This window comes from Suncus etruscus, chromosome 7 (genome assembly GCF_024139225.1).
Source record: "Suncus etruscus isolate mSunEtr1 chromosome 7, mSunEtr1.pri.cur, whole genome shotgun sequence".
Classification (NCBI taxonomy): domain Eukaryota; kingdom Metazoa; phylum Chordata; class Mammalia; order Eulipotyphla; family Soricidae; genus Suncus; species Suncus etruscus.
Window position 1 is genome coordinate 118,623,943 of NC_064854.1, and position 12,231 is coordinate 118,636,173.

At 48.7% G+C, this 12,231-nt stretch overlaps 1 protein-coding gene across 1 annotated transcript; it reads right to left on the reverse strand.

Annotated features, from left to right (window-relative positions):
- Positions 1-332: 332 nt before the first annotated feature.
- Positions 333-1,496, reverse strand: TMEM158 (transmembrane protein 158). The gene has a single exon (XM_049777404.1). It carries the CDS (start codon positions 1,314-1,316, stop codon positions 333-335), a length of 984 nt encoding a protein of 327 aa, XP_049633361.1. The 5' UTR covers positions 1,317-1,496.
- Positions 1,497-12,231: the final 10,735 nt, after the last annotated feature.

The following is a 12,231-nucleotide window of genomic DNA, read 5'->3' on the forward strand; positions in this document are numbered from 1 at the left end:
AGGTGCACCTGCAACTGACAAGATGCAACTTGCAATCGACAAGATGCCACTGAAACCGACAAGCTGTCACTGCCAACAGCCAGAACCTGCCAGGCAGCAGAGGCTCTGGGGGCCATCCGGAGCTGTCCCCCCTTCCCCGAAAAAGAGAACTAACGGTGGCCACTCGAGCACGGAACACCCGGCCAACCCAAGGAAGTGTCCGGGGTGGGCTTTCAGGCACCAGAGCGCGCGCGAGACAGACAGACGGGCGGACGACACGAAGGAGCAGCAGAATCGGATCTGGGAAGGGACAGGAGGAGGAGCGCGGCGGGGGCGGCCGACCGGCCGATCGGTCACTTGGCGGCCGCCCCCGAGGTGACAGCGGCGGCGGCAGCGGCGGCGGCGGCGGCGGCAGCGGCCGCGGCGGTGGTGCTGGCCCCGGGCACGGCGACGGGGGCGGCGGCGGCGGCGGCAGCGGCGGCGGCTGCAGCGGCGTTGCTGCTGCTGTTGGCGGCGGCGGTGCTGGTTGTCCGGCGCTGCTCCATGCCGTTGGGCAGGAAGCCGGCGATGATGGGCACGGGCCAGATGAGGGCGGCCACGCTCCACACCACGATCACCAGGGTCATGAAGCAAGCCACGAGCGTGGACTCGATGGGCTTGCGATTCAGCCGCCAGCCGGGCTCGGCGCCTTGCAGCTCCTCCAGGCTGAAGTCCAGGCAGCAGAAATGCAACGGTTCTCCTTGCAGCCACAGCGGCCCGGGGGGCTCGGAAGAGGCGGAGGCGGCGGCGGCGGGATAGGCGGGCAGCGCGGTGGGCGCCCCGGAGGCTGGAGATGCGGGACGCAGACCCCCGGGACGCCCCCGGACCCACCACCCGCACCCCACGCAGAGCCTCAGGTCCTGCTGCGCGCCCCCCGCCGCCAGCCCCAGGTGCTCGATGAGCAGCGGCGGCCCGACGCGGTGGAAGGCGGCGGCGAAGAAGGCGCGGCCGTGCGCGTTGGTGGAGAAGAGCAGCAGGTCGCACTGCCAGCCCCGCGGGCGGCCCCAGCGCACCAGCAGCGAGCTCAGCATCTGCCGCTGCACGCTGATGTTGCACGGGGCGCCGGCCGCCGCCCGATCGTCGGGGGGTCCCGGCCGCTCGGGGGGCCCCGATCCCGGCGCCCCCGAAGCGGGCAGCTGCGGGGCGGAGGGCTCCCCGGAGGTGGCATTGCCCGACGCGTTGGGCGCCGTCCCGAGGAAATCCGGGGCGCCCCCGATCGCCGGCCCCGGCCCCCCCAAAGCCGGAGGCAGCAGCGGGCCGGCGGCGGCTGTCAGCAGCGCGGCGAGCAGGGGCAGCATGGCTGGCTGGCTGGCTGGCTTGGCTGGCACCGTCTAGGAGCGATCGGTTCGGGCAGGCTGCATGGTGGGGTGCCGGGGTGCAGGGGTGCGCGTGCGGGGCACCCCCTGTCCACCCGCGCGGGTTGCGGGGCGTCCGGGCTTTCCCCGCCGCCCCCGGACGCGGGGGGACACCTCGGAGCGCGCGCGGCCGGCGGCTGTGCGGGGCCCGACTCTGCGAACCCCGAAAGCAGGGATCCCCCGGCTGGCTCGGCTCCGCCTCCCGCGCGCCCCGCCCCGGCCCGCCCCAGCCGACGCGGGGATCCGGGGGGAAGGGAGGCGGGGTGCCACGAGCCACGCGCGCCGCCGGAGAGGGCCCCCCGATCGGGGTGTTGGCGGTGGCCGGCTGCGGGGTCCAGGTCCGCTGCGGGGTTCCTGGGAGGATCCTCGGGTAGAAGCAGCCCCGAGCCAAGCAAGCCCCGTCTCCCCGAAAAGCCAGCCTGCGAGGTCGAGACTTGGGGGATCTCACTCAGCCGAGCACACACACAGACAGACACAGACAGACAGACACACACACACAGACAGACACACACACACACAGACAGACAGACAGACAGACACACACACACACACACACACACACACACACCCAGGACCTCAAAGGCCTTTGGTCTTCCTGCCTTTTTTCTGTTTTCTTTTTTTCTTCCTTTCTTCCTTCTCCTTTCCTTCCTCCTTTTCTTCCTTCCTTCTCCTGTCTTTCCTTCCTTCCTCCTTTCTTACCTTCCTTCTGTCCTTCCTTCTTTCCTTCTTTCCTCTCTTCCTCCCTCCTTCCTTTCTTCCTCCCTTCCTCCTTTCCTTCTTTTCTCCCTCTCTTCTTTCCTTCCTCCTGTCCTTCCTTTCTTCTTTTCTTCCTCTTCCCTCTCTTCTTCCTTTCTTCTTCCTTTCTCCTTTTTTCCTTCATCCCTCCTTCCTTCTTTTGTTCCTATCTCCCTTCCTTTTCTCCCTCCCTTCCTCCCTCCCTTCCTTCCTTCTTTCCTCCCTCCCTCCCATCCTTCCTTCTTTCCTCCCTCCCTCCCTCCCTTCCTTCTTTTCTCCCTCCCTCCATCTCTTCTTTCCTTCCTCCCTTCTTTCCTCCCTCCCTTCCTGCCTTTCTCTCTCCCTCCTCCCTCCATTTCTTCCTCCTTCCCTTCTTTTCTTTCTTCTCTTCTTTCCTTCCTTATTTTCTTTTTTACTTTCTTTCTTCACTTTCTTTCCTTTCTTCTTTTCTTTCATTATTTATTGCTTTCTTTTTTCTTTCTTTCCTTTCTTCCTTCTTCCTTCCCTTCCTTCCTTCTTTACTTTCTTCCTTTCCTTCTTTCTCTTTTGTTCTCTCTTGCTTGCTTTCTCTTTTTTCCCTCTTTTTCTTTCTTTTCATTTCCTTCCTTTCTTGCTTGCTTTCTTCCTCCCCATCCCCATTTCTGGCAGGGCTCAGGGATCACTCCTGGCAGGCTGTGAGAGCTGGGAACCAAATCCAGTTTAGCCTAATGCAAGGCAAACACCTTACTAGTGGTACTTCCTATTTCTCAGACCCCATCTTTCTGCCTCCTGTATCGCTTAACATATCAAAACTGGAGAGGTTGATGGGATTTTAAAGGCTATTTCCAACATCATCAACTCTCTTGGTATTCTGACAGCAAGAGAACCGTGGAGGACAATTTCCAGGCCCTCTAAAGCCTTTGGAAAAATGAACTCTGGAGGTCTGGAAAAGGAGCTTCACTTGTAAGAAACAGTTGTCCCCCACCTCCTGAAAAAGGGGCCCTGCCTTGCTGGGCCCAGTGAGGATGAAATTCTGAGAAAGAGTTGGCTGTAGACATGGATGTCAAGGAATAATCCCCATGGATATTAAATAGGGAGAAGCCTGCCAAGAATGACTCCAGGAAGAGATACATTTAAAAACACTTTGCCAGTAACTTAGTTTTGGGGTGTGTGACCTGGGGAAGTGGTTTGAAATCATTGGGCCCCATAGCTCTTGCCTCTCCCGTGTTCAGCCTAGCGCAGAAAGGCCCTTCCTCTAGAGCCCACTCTGTCCAGAGCAGAGCTATCTCCCAGGCATTGTGGTTGATGGCATTTCTGGAAGCTAACAACATGTCAGTAAAGTCAGGCCAGGAAAGTATAGAAAACAGCTTCAAATATAGGCACCCACAGTACCAGATCTCTTTGCTGCTGGCCAGGTCTTGATTCTGACTTGGAGGAGTACATTGGGCTCAGGCCTGTCTGGCCCAGGTGCTGCGATAAATGCACCCAATCCAGCATCTGTTCATTTGTTCACAAGAAGGGCTCCTGTGGGGGTGTCTGTGAAGTTGTTAGTCTCAGTGCAGTCTTCAAGGATTGTCTGGGGGACCTTAGTTTCCATAGCAGTGATTTATTTCCCTTAGAGCACAGAATTTCTCCTTGCCTTTAAGCCTTCATTTTTCTTTGGGGTGGGAAGTGGTGTCACCAGAGAAGACACTCTGGGTTACTGAACTTTGATACCGAATTCCTTTTCCTCTTACCTTGGGCATCAGGACCTCAGGATGTCAGCTGGCTTGGCTGAGTTTTGGTTTCAGGCATGTGGCTAGCAAAGAGCCCCAAAGCAAAGGCATTGAATAATGCTTTAAGTCTTCGATGTGGCAGTGACAGTGGGTTTTGCATATGTTTGGAGTCAGGTCACTGTCTTTGGGGATAGCAGGTGATGCTCTCTAAGGTACCAGACAGAGGTGGGGCTCTGTCTTGGCCTGTGCATCAGGAAAGGAGGCAGCTGAGAAGACACAGGTCTTTTGGGGGTTATCAAGCAGTTCAGTGCCAACTTGAACCCCTACATCCCCATACTCCTGCACCCTACCTGCTTTCCCATGGACTCTCACACTTCCTCCTCATCCAGGGGTCAATAACATAGTTCCTGTATGTTCTAGATGGTTGGGCTCTCTTTGGAAACAATTGGAGTTTGGAAAGAGTAGATAAAAATCAAGTCATTTTCGGGCCCGGAGAGATAGCACAGCTGTTTGTTTGCCTTGCAAGCAGCCGATCCAGGACCAAAGGTGGTTGGTTCGAATCCCGGTGTCCCATATGGTCCCCTGTGCCTGCCAGGAGCTATTTCTGAGCAGACAGCCAGCAGTAACCCCTGAGCACCGTCGGGTGTGGCCCAAAAACAAACAAACAAAAAAAAAATCAAGTCATTTTCTGCCTTGTCTGCCATTGTATTATTACCAGGATCTGGAAAAGCACCTACCACGTACTGGAGGTTCTGGAATTCTTAATGACTAAACACCTTTTGCCTTTTGCTATTAACTCTAACTGATCACCTTGGACTTGGCGCTTTTCATAGGCCAAGTAGGTCACCTGAATCTTTGCAGCAATGCTGGGTTTGGCTATCTCATGATTTAAAAAAAAAATGAAAAGGTCAGAGAGGGTGTAAGTGGCATAGGAACATGAAACACATCTCCATCAATACCCAAGTGCATGATTTTTAAAATTCAAGCGGCAGCTCTTGGCATTAAGGTTGCATTCCAAAATTTGTGAGGAAATCAAACGAATACAGAGTACAAATACTTTTCTCTTAAAAAAAATATTTTTAATCAGCAAAAATTTTTAAAGGAAAAAAATCTTTTTAAAGAACTATAAGCACACAATCACAACCTTTGAAAAAAATGGGAGACAGAATATAATTATAACCCCAGTTACCTGGTAGCTTTACTTTCCTGTATATGTGCATGTGATTTTTTTTCTTTTCTTTTCTTTTTTTGGCTTTTTGGGCCACACCTGGCAGTGCTCAGAGGTTACTCCTGCCTCTACACTCAGAAATCACTCCTGGCAGGCTTGAGAGAGACCATTGGGGATGTCAGGAATTGAACTGAGTCAGCAATGTGCAAGGCCTATTGTCTGCCCTTTTATTGAGGAGGGGTCTATGCCCCTTCAAAGCTGGGCCTTCTGTTTTGTTTGATGGGACAATATGTGGCATGTTAGAAGGTTTCTATAAGCAGTGAATGAATGAATGAATGAGTGAGTGAGTGAATTCAGTAGATGAAGCCAATCTGGCAGGCAGACTGTGGTCAGCTCTTTGGGCAAAGAGAAATACCTAGCTATGCCACCTCCACATAAACACTCAGCGGGTCTCTGCTATCCTGTGATCCTGTGTGCTAGGGAACTGATCACCTGGCTTGCCCTGTCCAAAACTGGTGAAGGAGCCCAGCCACACTGGGGATGTGGCAGTGGTGGTCAGGGGGAAAGGCTGCCTTAACCTGGCAGAATTTGGCATGAAATGCTCAGATGAACTCACAAAACTAGCCATGCCAAAGCTAGCAAGCTGAATTATTATGAAAAACGAGCCAGGTGAGCCCATACTTCATTTTAATTTAATAATAAAAAAAAAGGCAAAGTCTCCAAATCCTGTAATTTTCACAAAATAAAAGGAAGCTGCGGACAAGTCTGTTTTATCCGTAAAATATGACTAGCAAAAATTCCTATGTGGTCTGCATTGTTAGCAAACAGTAATTGAGAACTTGAAAGAAACCCATTAGGAATGATGCACAGTCATTTCTTGCTCTTCATCTCTGGGTCCCTGCTCCATTCTCTCTAATCGTTTCTTAGACTGCTTAGCGAAGTGATACTAATGAAATGATGCCTCCTGGTTATTTGGTTTCCTTTCATCCAAAGGTCACCAAAGGCAGGTAGAGTCATTTGTCAGTCCTCCTTTATTATGTGGGTGGAATTAAGATATTACCACCCATTGTAGATTAAGAAATAAGTAGGATCACAAAAGAACCATGATAAGAGGGAAGAGAGAAAATAGGGTTAGAAATGAGTGTGGCCATGTCAGAATGACTGACAAAGAGTGTGATGTTTGTGCTGGCATGTATGCTGGGGTAACAGAGCTTATCATTCTTGCCTCTGGACAAAGCCCACTTCTCAGACAGAAAAACTCCAGAACTGGATGCTGCTATAGAACTTGCCTCTGGAGCAGGTACCTGGAGGGAATGACAAGTGGTGCTCAGGTGGGGTTAATAGGATCCTGAAGAACCCAGCCTAGCTCCCATGCTGCCTCATAATCTCCCAGACCATCTCGTTCCCCATTACCGGTGTGTGGCTCTTCATTCCTCTGGGCCACTGTGGTCTGACGGGAGATTTGCCTTTGCACAATTCTAGCAGCAGCTCCAGCCTGCAGCATTCATTTGATAATTAATCACAGACTGCGTAGGAATGAGCCTGCTGCTGCCAGCTCAAGCTGTTGTTTGGACTTAATTCTGCCTGGTGCCTTCGTTGTTTGCTGCTGGATGGTGAGCGATTGCTGCTGTGGGCATCTCTATCTGGAGACTTGAGCTTCATGCTGGGACTCTGGTAAAATTTCAGCAAAGACCTTTGGAGGAGGCAAGACACTTCTGCTGTTAGGTGAGATGGAGTGTGAAGTAGAGAGCTGGGAGAAGGCAAATGTTGGTGCACGGATAGAGCTGAGGAGAGAGATATCTGCCAAGCAAATCTCTCTTCTGGGCTTGGCTATCCCACGAGCAAGGGCCATGCCATCTACACCTCTCGAGATCTCCCAGCTCCAACCTCTCTGCATTCAGGTCCATCAATTCCACCAACAGGAAAATTCTAGTTGGGTGTCCCAACTTCTCTAGGTAGGTACATTCTTCCTAGAAAGCCCTCAATTGTGATCCCCACCTTCACCACTGGATCATCACTTCTAGGTCACTCCAGGACATCTGGGGTGAAGTAGCTGAGCCTGAAGTGTTGGGGAACCTGGCAGGGCAGCTCAGTAGGAAGCACAGCCAGCCCAGTGCTCCAGAGATACCTGACACTTTCAAGTATGATACTGGTGGATTTTGAAATCATGTATTTTCAAATTACATGGAAAGGTTGTTGAGATGTGTTGGCTATAGGGATGGAACAAAAGAGTGGTTCCTGGGAAGACTCACTTAACCTTACTAAAATTCACTAAACCTATTCCTAGTATAAGTGGGAGTCACATAAACTCTGTTGAAACTCTCATTTTTCCAAAACTTTGGGTCAGGTCACACCCAGCAGTGCTTAGGATTTGATTTAGTGCCAGAGGCAAACTCAAAGCTTCCAGTGGCCCTAAAGCCACCAGGGTTATAGCTATTTATGCTGAGGGATCAGATGGTGCAAGGGATTAAATGAACCTAAGATAGTGGGCATGAATCCCAGTTTTTGAGCCATTACTCAAACCCTTGAAACTTTTTTGGGAAAAGACTCCTAAGTGGTGCTCAGGATGACAGGAAACCTTTCCAACAATTCTTGGCTAGCTGGGCCAAAGTTTTAACATGAGGGCCAAGGAAGTGGTGCTATTTGGGTCGTGGGGATCTCCAGGACCACCCAGAGGAGGTTGGGGGCCTCCATGGTTTCACCTAGTGATACTTAAAGGACTGTATGGTGCTGGACTAAAACCAGGATCAATGCATGCAAGACATGCCCCTTCATCCCTGCAATAGTTTTTCAATTTCTCTAAACAATACGTGGTACGATGGGTTGGGGAGGAGAATTTGGGCCATATTGGTGTGTTCAGCCTGAAACTATCTCTAAAAATGATAAGTGTCTCCACCTTGGGTGTGACTGGAAATTATTTTGTGGGAGATGACAAGCTTAAAACCATGTATTTTTGTGATGCTTTGTGCTTCTTGTATGTCTTCTAAAAATATTAAATATTAAGTGTTTAGCAAGTGTTAGTGTGGAAACCCTGGACAATGGAGCTGAGCCATCACAGCCAAGGCAACTGGATGTTCCTTGTCAACCACTCTAAGGAGTCAGAAACATTTACTCCATACTGCTTTTTAACAGCATCAGATGCACCCTTCCAATGAAATAATTGGTGTTCCATAGCCCAAGATGGGGAGGAGAGAGGAGAAGCAAAAAGCCCATTTTGAGAGCTCCAGGAACATTGAAACACTTTAATCAAACTTTTTCCTGCCTTTTAACCACAGCCAGATCTTCCTGGATCTACCAACCCACACATGCTTGAAGCCATTTAGAACCAAGACAGACCTGATTTGGATGCACAACTTTATCTTAATGGTAAAATGGGCTGGTAGCTGCTCTGTCCTGAGAATTAAAGATTATGGTTGTGAGAATGTCTGAGGGAAATAGAAAGCCTGTCTAGAGTATAGGTGGGGCGGGCTGGGGGGGAGGGATATTTGGGACATTGGTGGAGGGAATATTGCACCGGTGATGGGGGGGGTGTCCTCTTATATGACTGAAACACAACCACAATCATGTTTGTAACCAAGGTGTTTAAATAAAAAATATTATTAAAAAAGAAATAAAATTTAAAAAAATAAATTGACAAAAAAAATTATGGTTGCAGAACTATCAGTTCAGTACCTGCATGGGGCAGATCTTACAAAAATACAGCTATATGTTTCTTCCTGGATCTTTACACTACAGTGGAAACTGGTGTGTCTACTTACAGAGATCATCACTGTAGGTGAGAAATATAGAAGTACATCTCCTGGACTTCTCAAAGGAGCAAACCCTCCCATTTCTATTCCTGCTACCCCTGATTACCAAGCAAACTTGGAATCAAAATGGTCTTAAAAGTTAAAGGGATTCCAGATGTCACATCATCCAAATTACTTGTTTTATAGATGGGGAACTTGTTTAGGCCTCTCCAAAATTCCTAATGTGGCTGTGGGTAAAACCGGGTTTAGAAGCACTGAACCTTGGCTGACCTGGTCCAGCCCTGCCAAGTCCTGAAGTATAGCTGGTGCTCTGTGGTGACACTTACATTTTCAAAATGATGTTTACTTGAACATGAGAGTGAATGCGAGAGTGAAGCCCTTTCTGATTTGCTTAGATAAGAAAAGAAAAATCAATAAGTGTTATAACTGCCAGATTGCACTATCTACTTCATTGCCAGGCTGAAAAAAGGATTGCCAGGGTCAAAAGAGGTCAACTCTCTTGCAGCTCAGAGTTGGCTAGATCCCAGAGACTTGGCAGGGAAGTGGTAGCCCTGACTGGGCCAACTCCTGCTCCTGTTCCAAAGTAGACCCACAAGGCCATAGCGACATGATTTGGGTGAATCTGAACTCCTGATTACTTTCCAGCAAATCCCTACATGATATCAGATTCCTCATGTGAGTTCCTGGCTGAAGGTATACCAGGAGTACACAGGACCAATGGGGCCATGTTCCTTTTCCAGACTGAGTGTCTCTTTTGACTGTGCCTGGGTTTGCTCTGCCCTTTGAACTGTGACCTTCCACTGGAGACCCTGGTGATGCCCTGGAGACAGGGACTGTGCTCCCAGAATCCCAGCTCTGTCCATCTCTCCAAGTACCACACACATAAGATATGGAGTAAAAGGGGCTTGGCAGACTCCCTCTGGAACTAACTGCCCAATGAGGTATAAGAACCCAATCCTGGCAAGCATTGATTTGGCTACCTGTAGTTACTTGGGATGGCACTTCACACTATCCCAGAAATAAGGATTTACTATCACTTCCTACCCAAGGAGTGGACACCTCCCAGAGGGAATTCTTGAGGGTGCTGTGCTGAACCCTTGGGACCTGCGCCTTCTTCAAGTCTTCCCTGCTTCATCTCTTCTCTGCTCATCAAAGATCTGTCATCTTTTTTTTTTTTTTTTTTTTTTTTGGTTTTTGGTTTTTGGACCACACCTGGTGATGCTCAGGGGTTACTCCTGGCTATATGCTCAGAAATCGCTCCTGGCTTGGGGGAACATATGGGTCACCAGGGGATCAAACCTCGGTCCATCCTAGGTTAGCATGTGCAAGGCAAACACCCTACCGTTTGCGCCACTGCTCAGGCCCTGACCTGTTATCTTATTTTAAACTACAAAATAGCATATCATTTGTATTGTTTTTATTTTTGTGGAGAGCAGCCCATCCAAGTGATGCAGGAGATCTAGGGGTCACTCTTGGTAATTTTTGGTCACTTGATTAGGAATGTGAGGATCAAAGAATGAGGTGCTGCTTGGGACCTAGAGGGCCAGGCATTATTACCCAGGTCACCCTAGAAGTCCTCAGGAGCCACCAGAGCTATACTCAGTGGTGTTGGAGGAACAAACAGGTCAGCTGTATGCCTGCCCTAATCCCTGTATTATCTCTCTAAACCCAATTATTTTTGTCTCTTATCTAACTTGCATAGGTTGAAAGTGGTTGTGCAATTGCTGTATTAAGAAGGATTTTAATGCCATATCTGGGCTTAAGGAAAAAAATAGTATACTTCATTTATTGGTATTCCCAGATATGCACATGTAGTAAAGGTATAGATAAAGGAATATAGGTAGTGAACATCTGTGATTTTGTCTGCCATTTTCTTTTTTATTAATAAAGTTTTTAATAGAATCACCGTGAGATACACAACTACAAAGTTGTTGGTGGTTGAGTTATGTCACACAATGTCCTAATCCACAATGTTCTAATGTTCTAACACAACGTTCTAATAGGTACTGTGGTTTTTGTTTTCCACTTGTATTTGATGTTCATTATATCCATATAGTTACATATGGTTTTCTCAGAGTAGCTGGCTCTTGGGTTCAGTGGTGGACATGTGTCCTAGGCCTAGCCAATCATGGGACTTCAAACACATAACACCAATGATTTTTCTCCAAGAAACAAGCATGTGACCCAAGTCAGCCAATCAGAAATCTTCCTTGGGAATTACTACATGAAACTTTCTCTGGGAAGAAGCTAGATGGGTGCTAGCTGCAGATCTTTCCATTCCTTCCACAGCCTTGTCCTGTCCCCCCTTTTCTGCACATAGAAGTCATACTATGTATGACTATGTATGCATACATAGTATGCATTAGGGAAGATTAACAGTGAAGCTGAGCTGTATAGGAAAGCCCCCAAATCCTTATTTGAAACCCTGATTCAGAAGAAGCAGAGTGGCCTGAGAACCAGCATTTCTACCCAAGAACTTGAGTTATTTGCAGCTGAAATTGAGGTCATCAATATGGCACCTACTCTTTAATAATTGTGGGCTTAAAGTGTACCTTCTAAATCCACTTATTCCAAGAGAAATCTCGTCGAGTATCTTATCTCATATATTTATATTATTATTGTAAACACATCAAAAATGTTTATGCCTCAGGAATCTGCTTCTCAGTTTCTCCAGAGAGGCAAAGAAAGATTCTGACCACTCCATGGAACTGAAGCCCTGAAGATCAGATTAGTGTTAGGGTCCTGGAGCAAAGAATGAGACCACACAAATTAAGTGAAACAAAACAAGACTTTATGCGGTCTACCAACAAGCCACAAACAGACTGGTCAGGGTCACCTCTCACAAGAGGTAACACCTCCAGTGGGCTAGTGGCCAGTTTATAGTGGGTTGGCACAGCAATATATCATATATGATGACTGTTAAACTGATTGGCTGGTGTTTAGTCAATTTCTCATGTAGCCATTTCCCATGTCTTGATAAGCTATCTATCATGTTCCAGATATTATGGGGCAGTGCTGTGGTCTCTATCAGTCTTGATGGGGAGCCTGTGACACAGTTGGGAGATGAAAACTTAGCCTTGAATGGAAATGGAAACCTAACATTGAATTGACAAAATAGAGTCCCTTCTGCTCTAGGCTTCACATTCCCTCTCTTCTTTAGAACCTGAGTCAAAACTTTGACTCTCCTTGAGCTTTTCCATCCTTATCCCTGCCTATGTGTACATATTGGAACCTTAGCACAAGCATCTTAAGTGCACTCAGGCAGACTTGAATAAACAGGTGAGGAGATTAATTAGTTTCCTCAGAGGCATGGGGTTGTTCTAATGCTCAGGTGTAGGGCTCCAAAAACCTGCCAGAGGGCCTCTAAGAACTGAAAGACAGAGTAGTCATTCAGTGTTCTTTGTACATCCTCCCATAACCTGGAACACAATGGGGGCATTTGCCCGAAGAGGATTGTTGCAAAATAGTTCTTATGATGGAGCTGGATGGTGGACGAGGGGCCTTTCTCTACC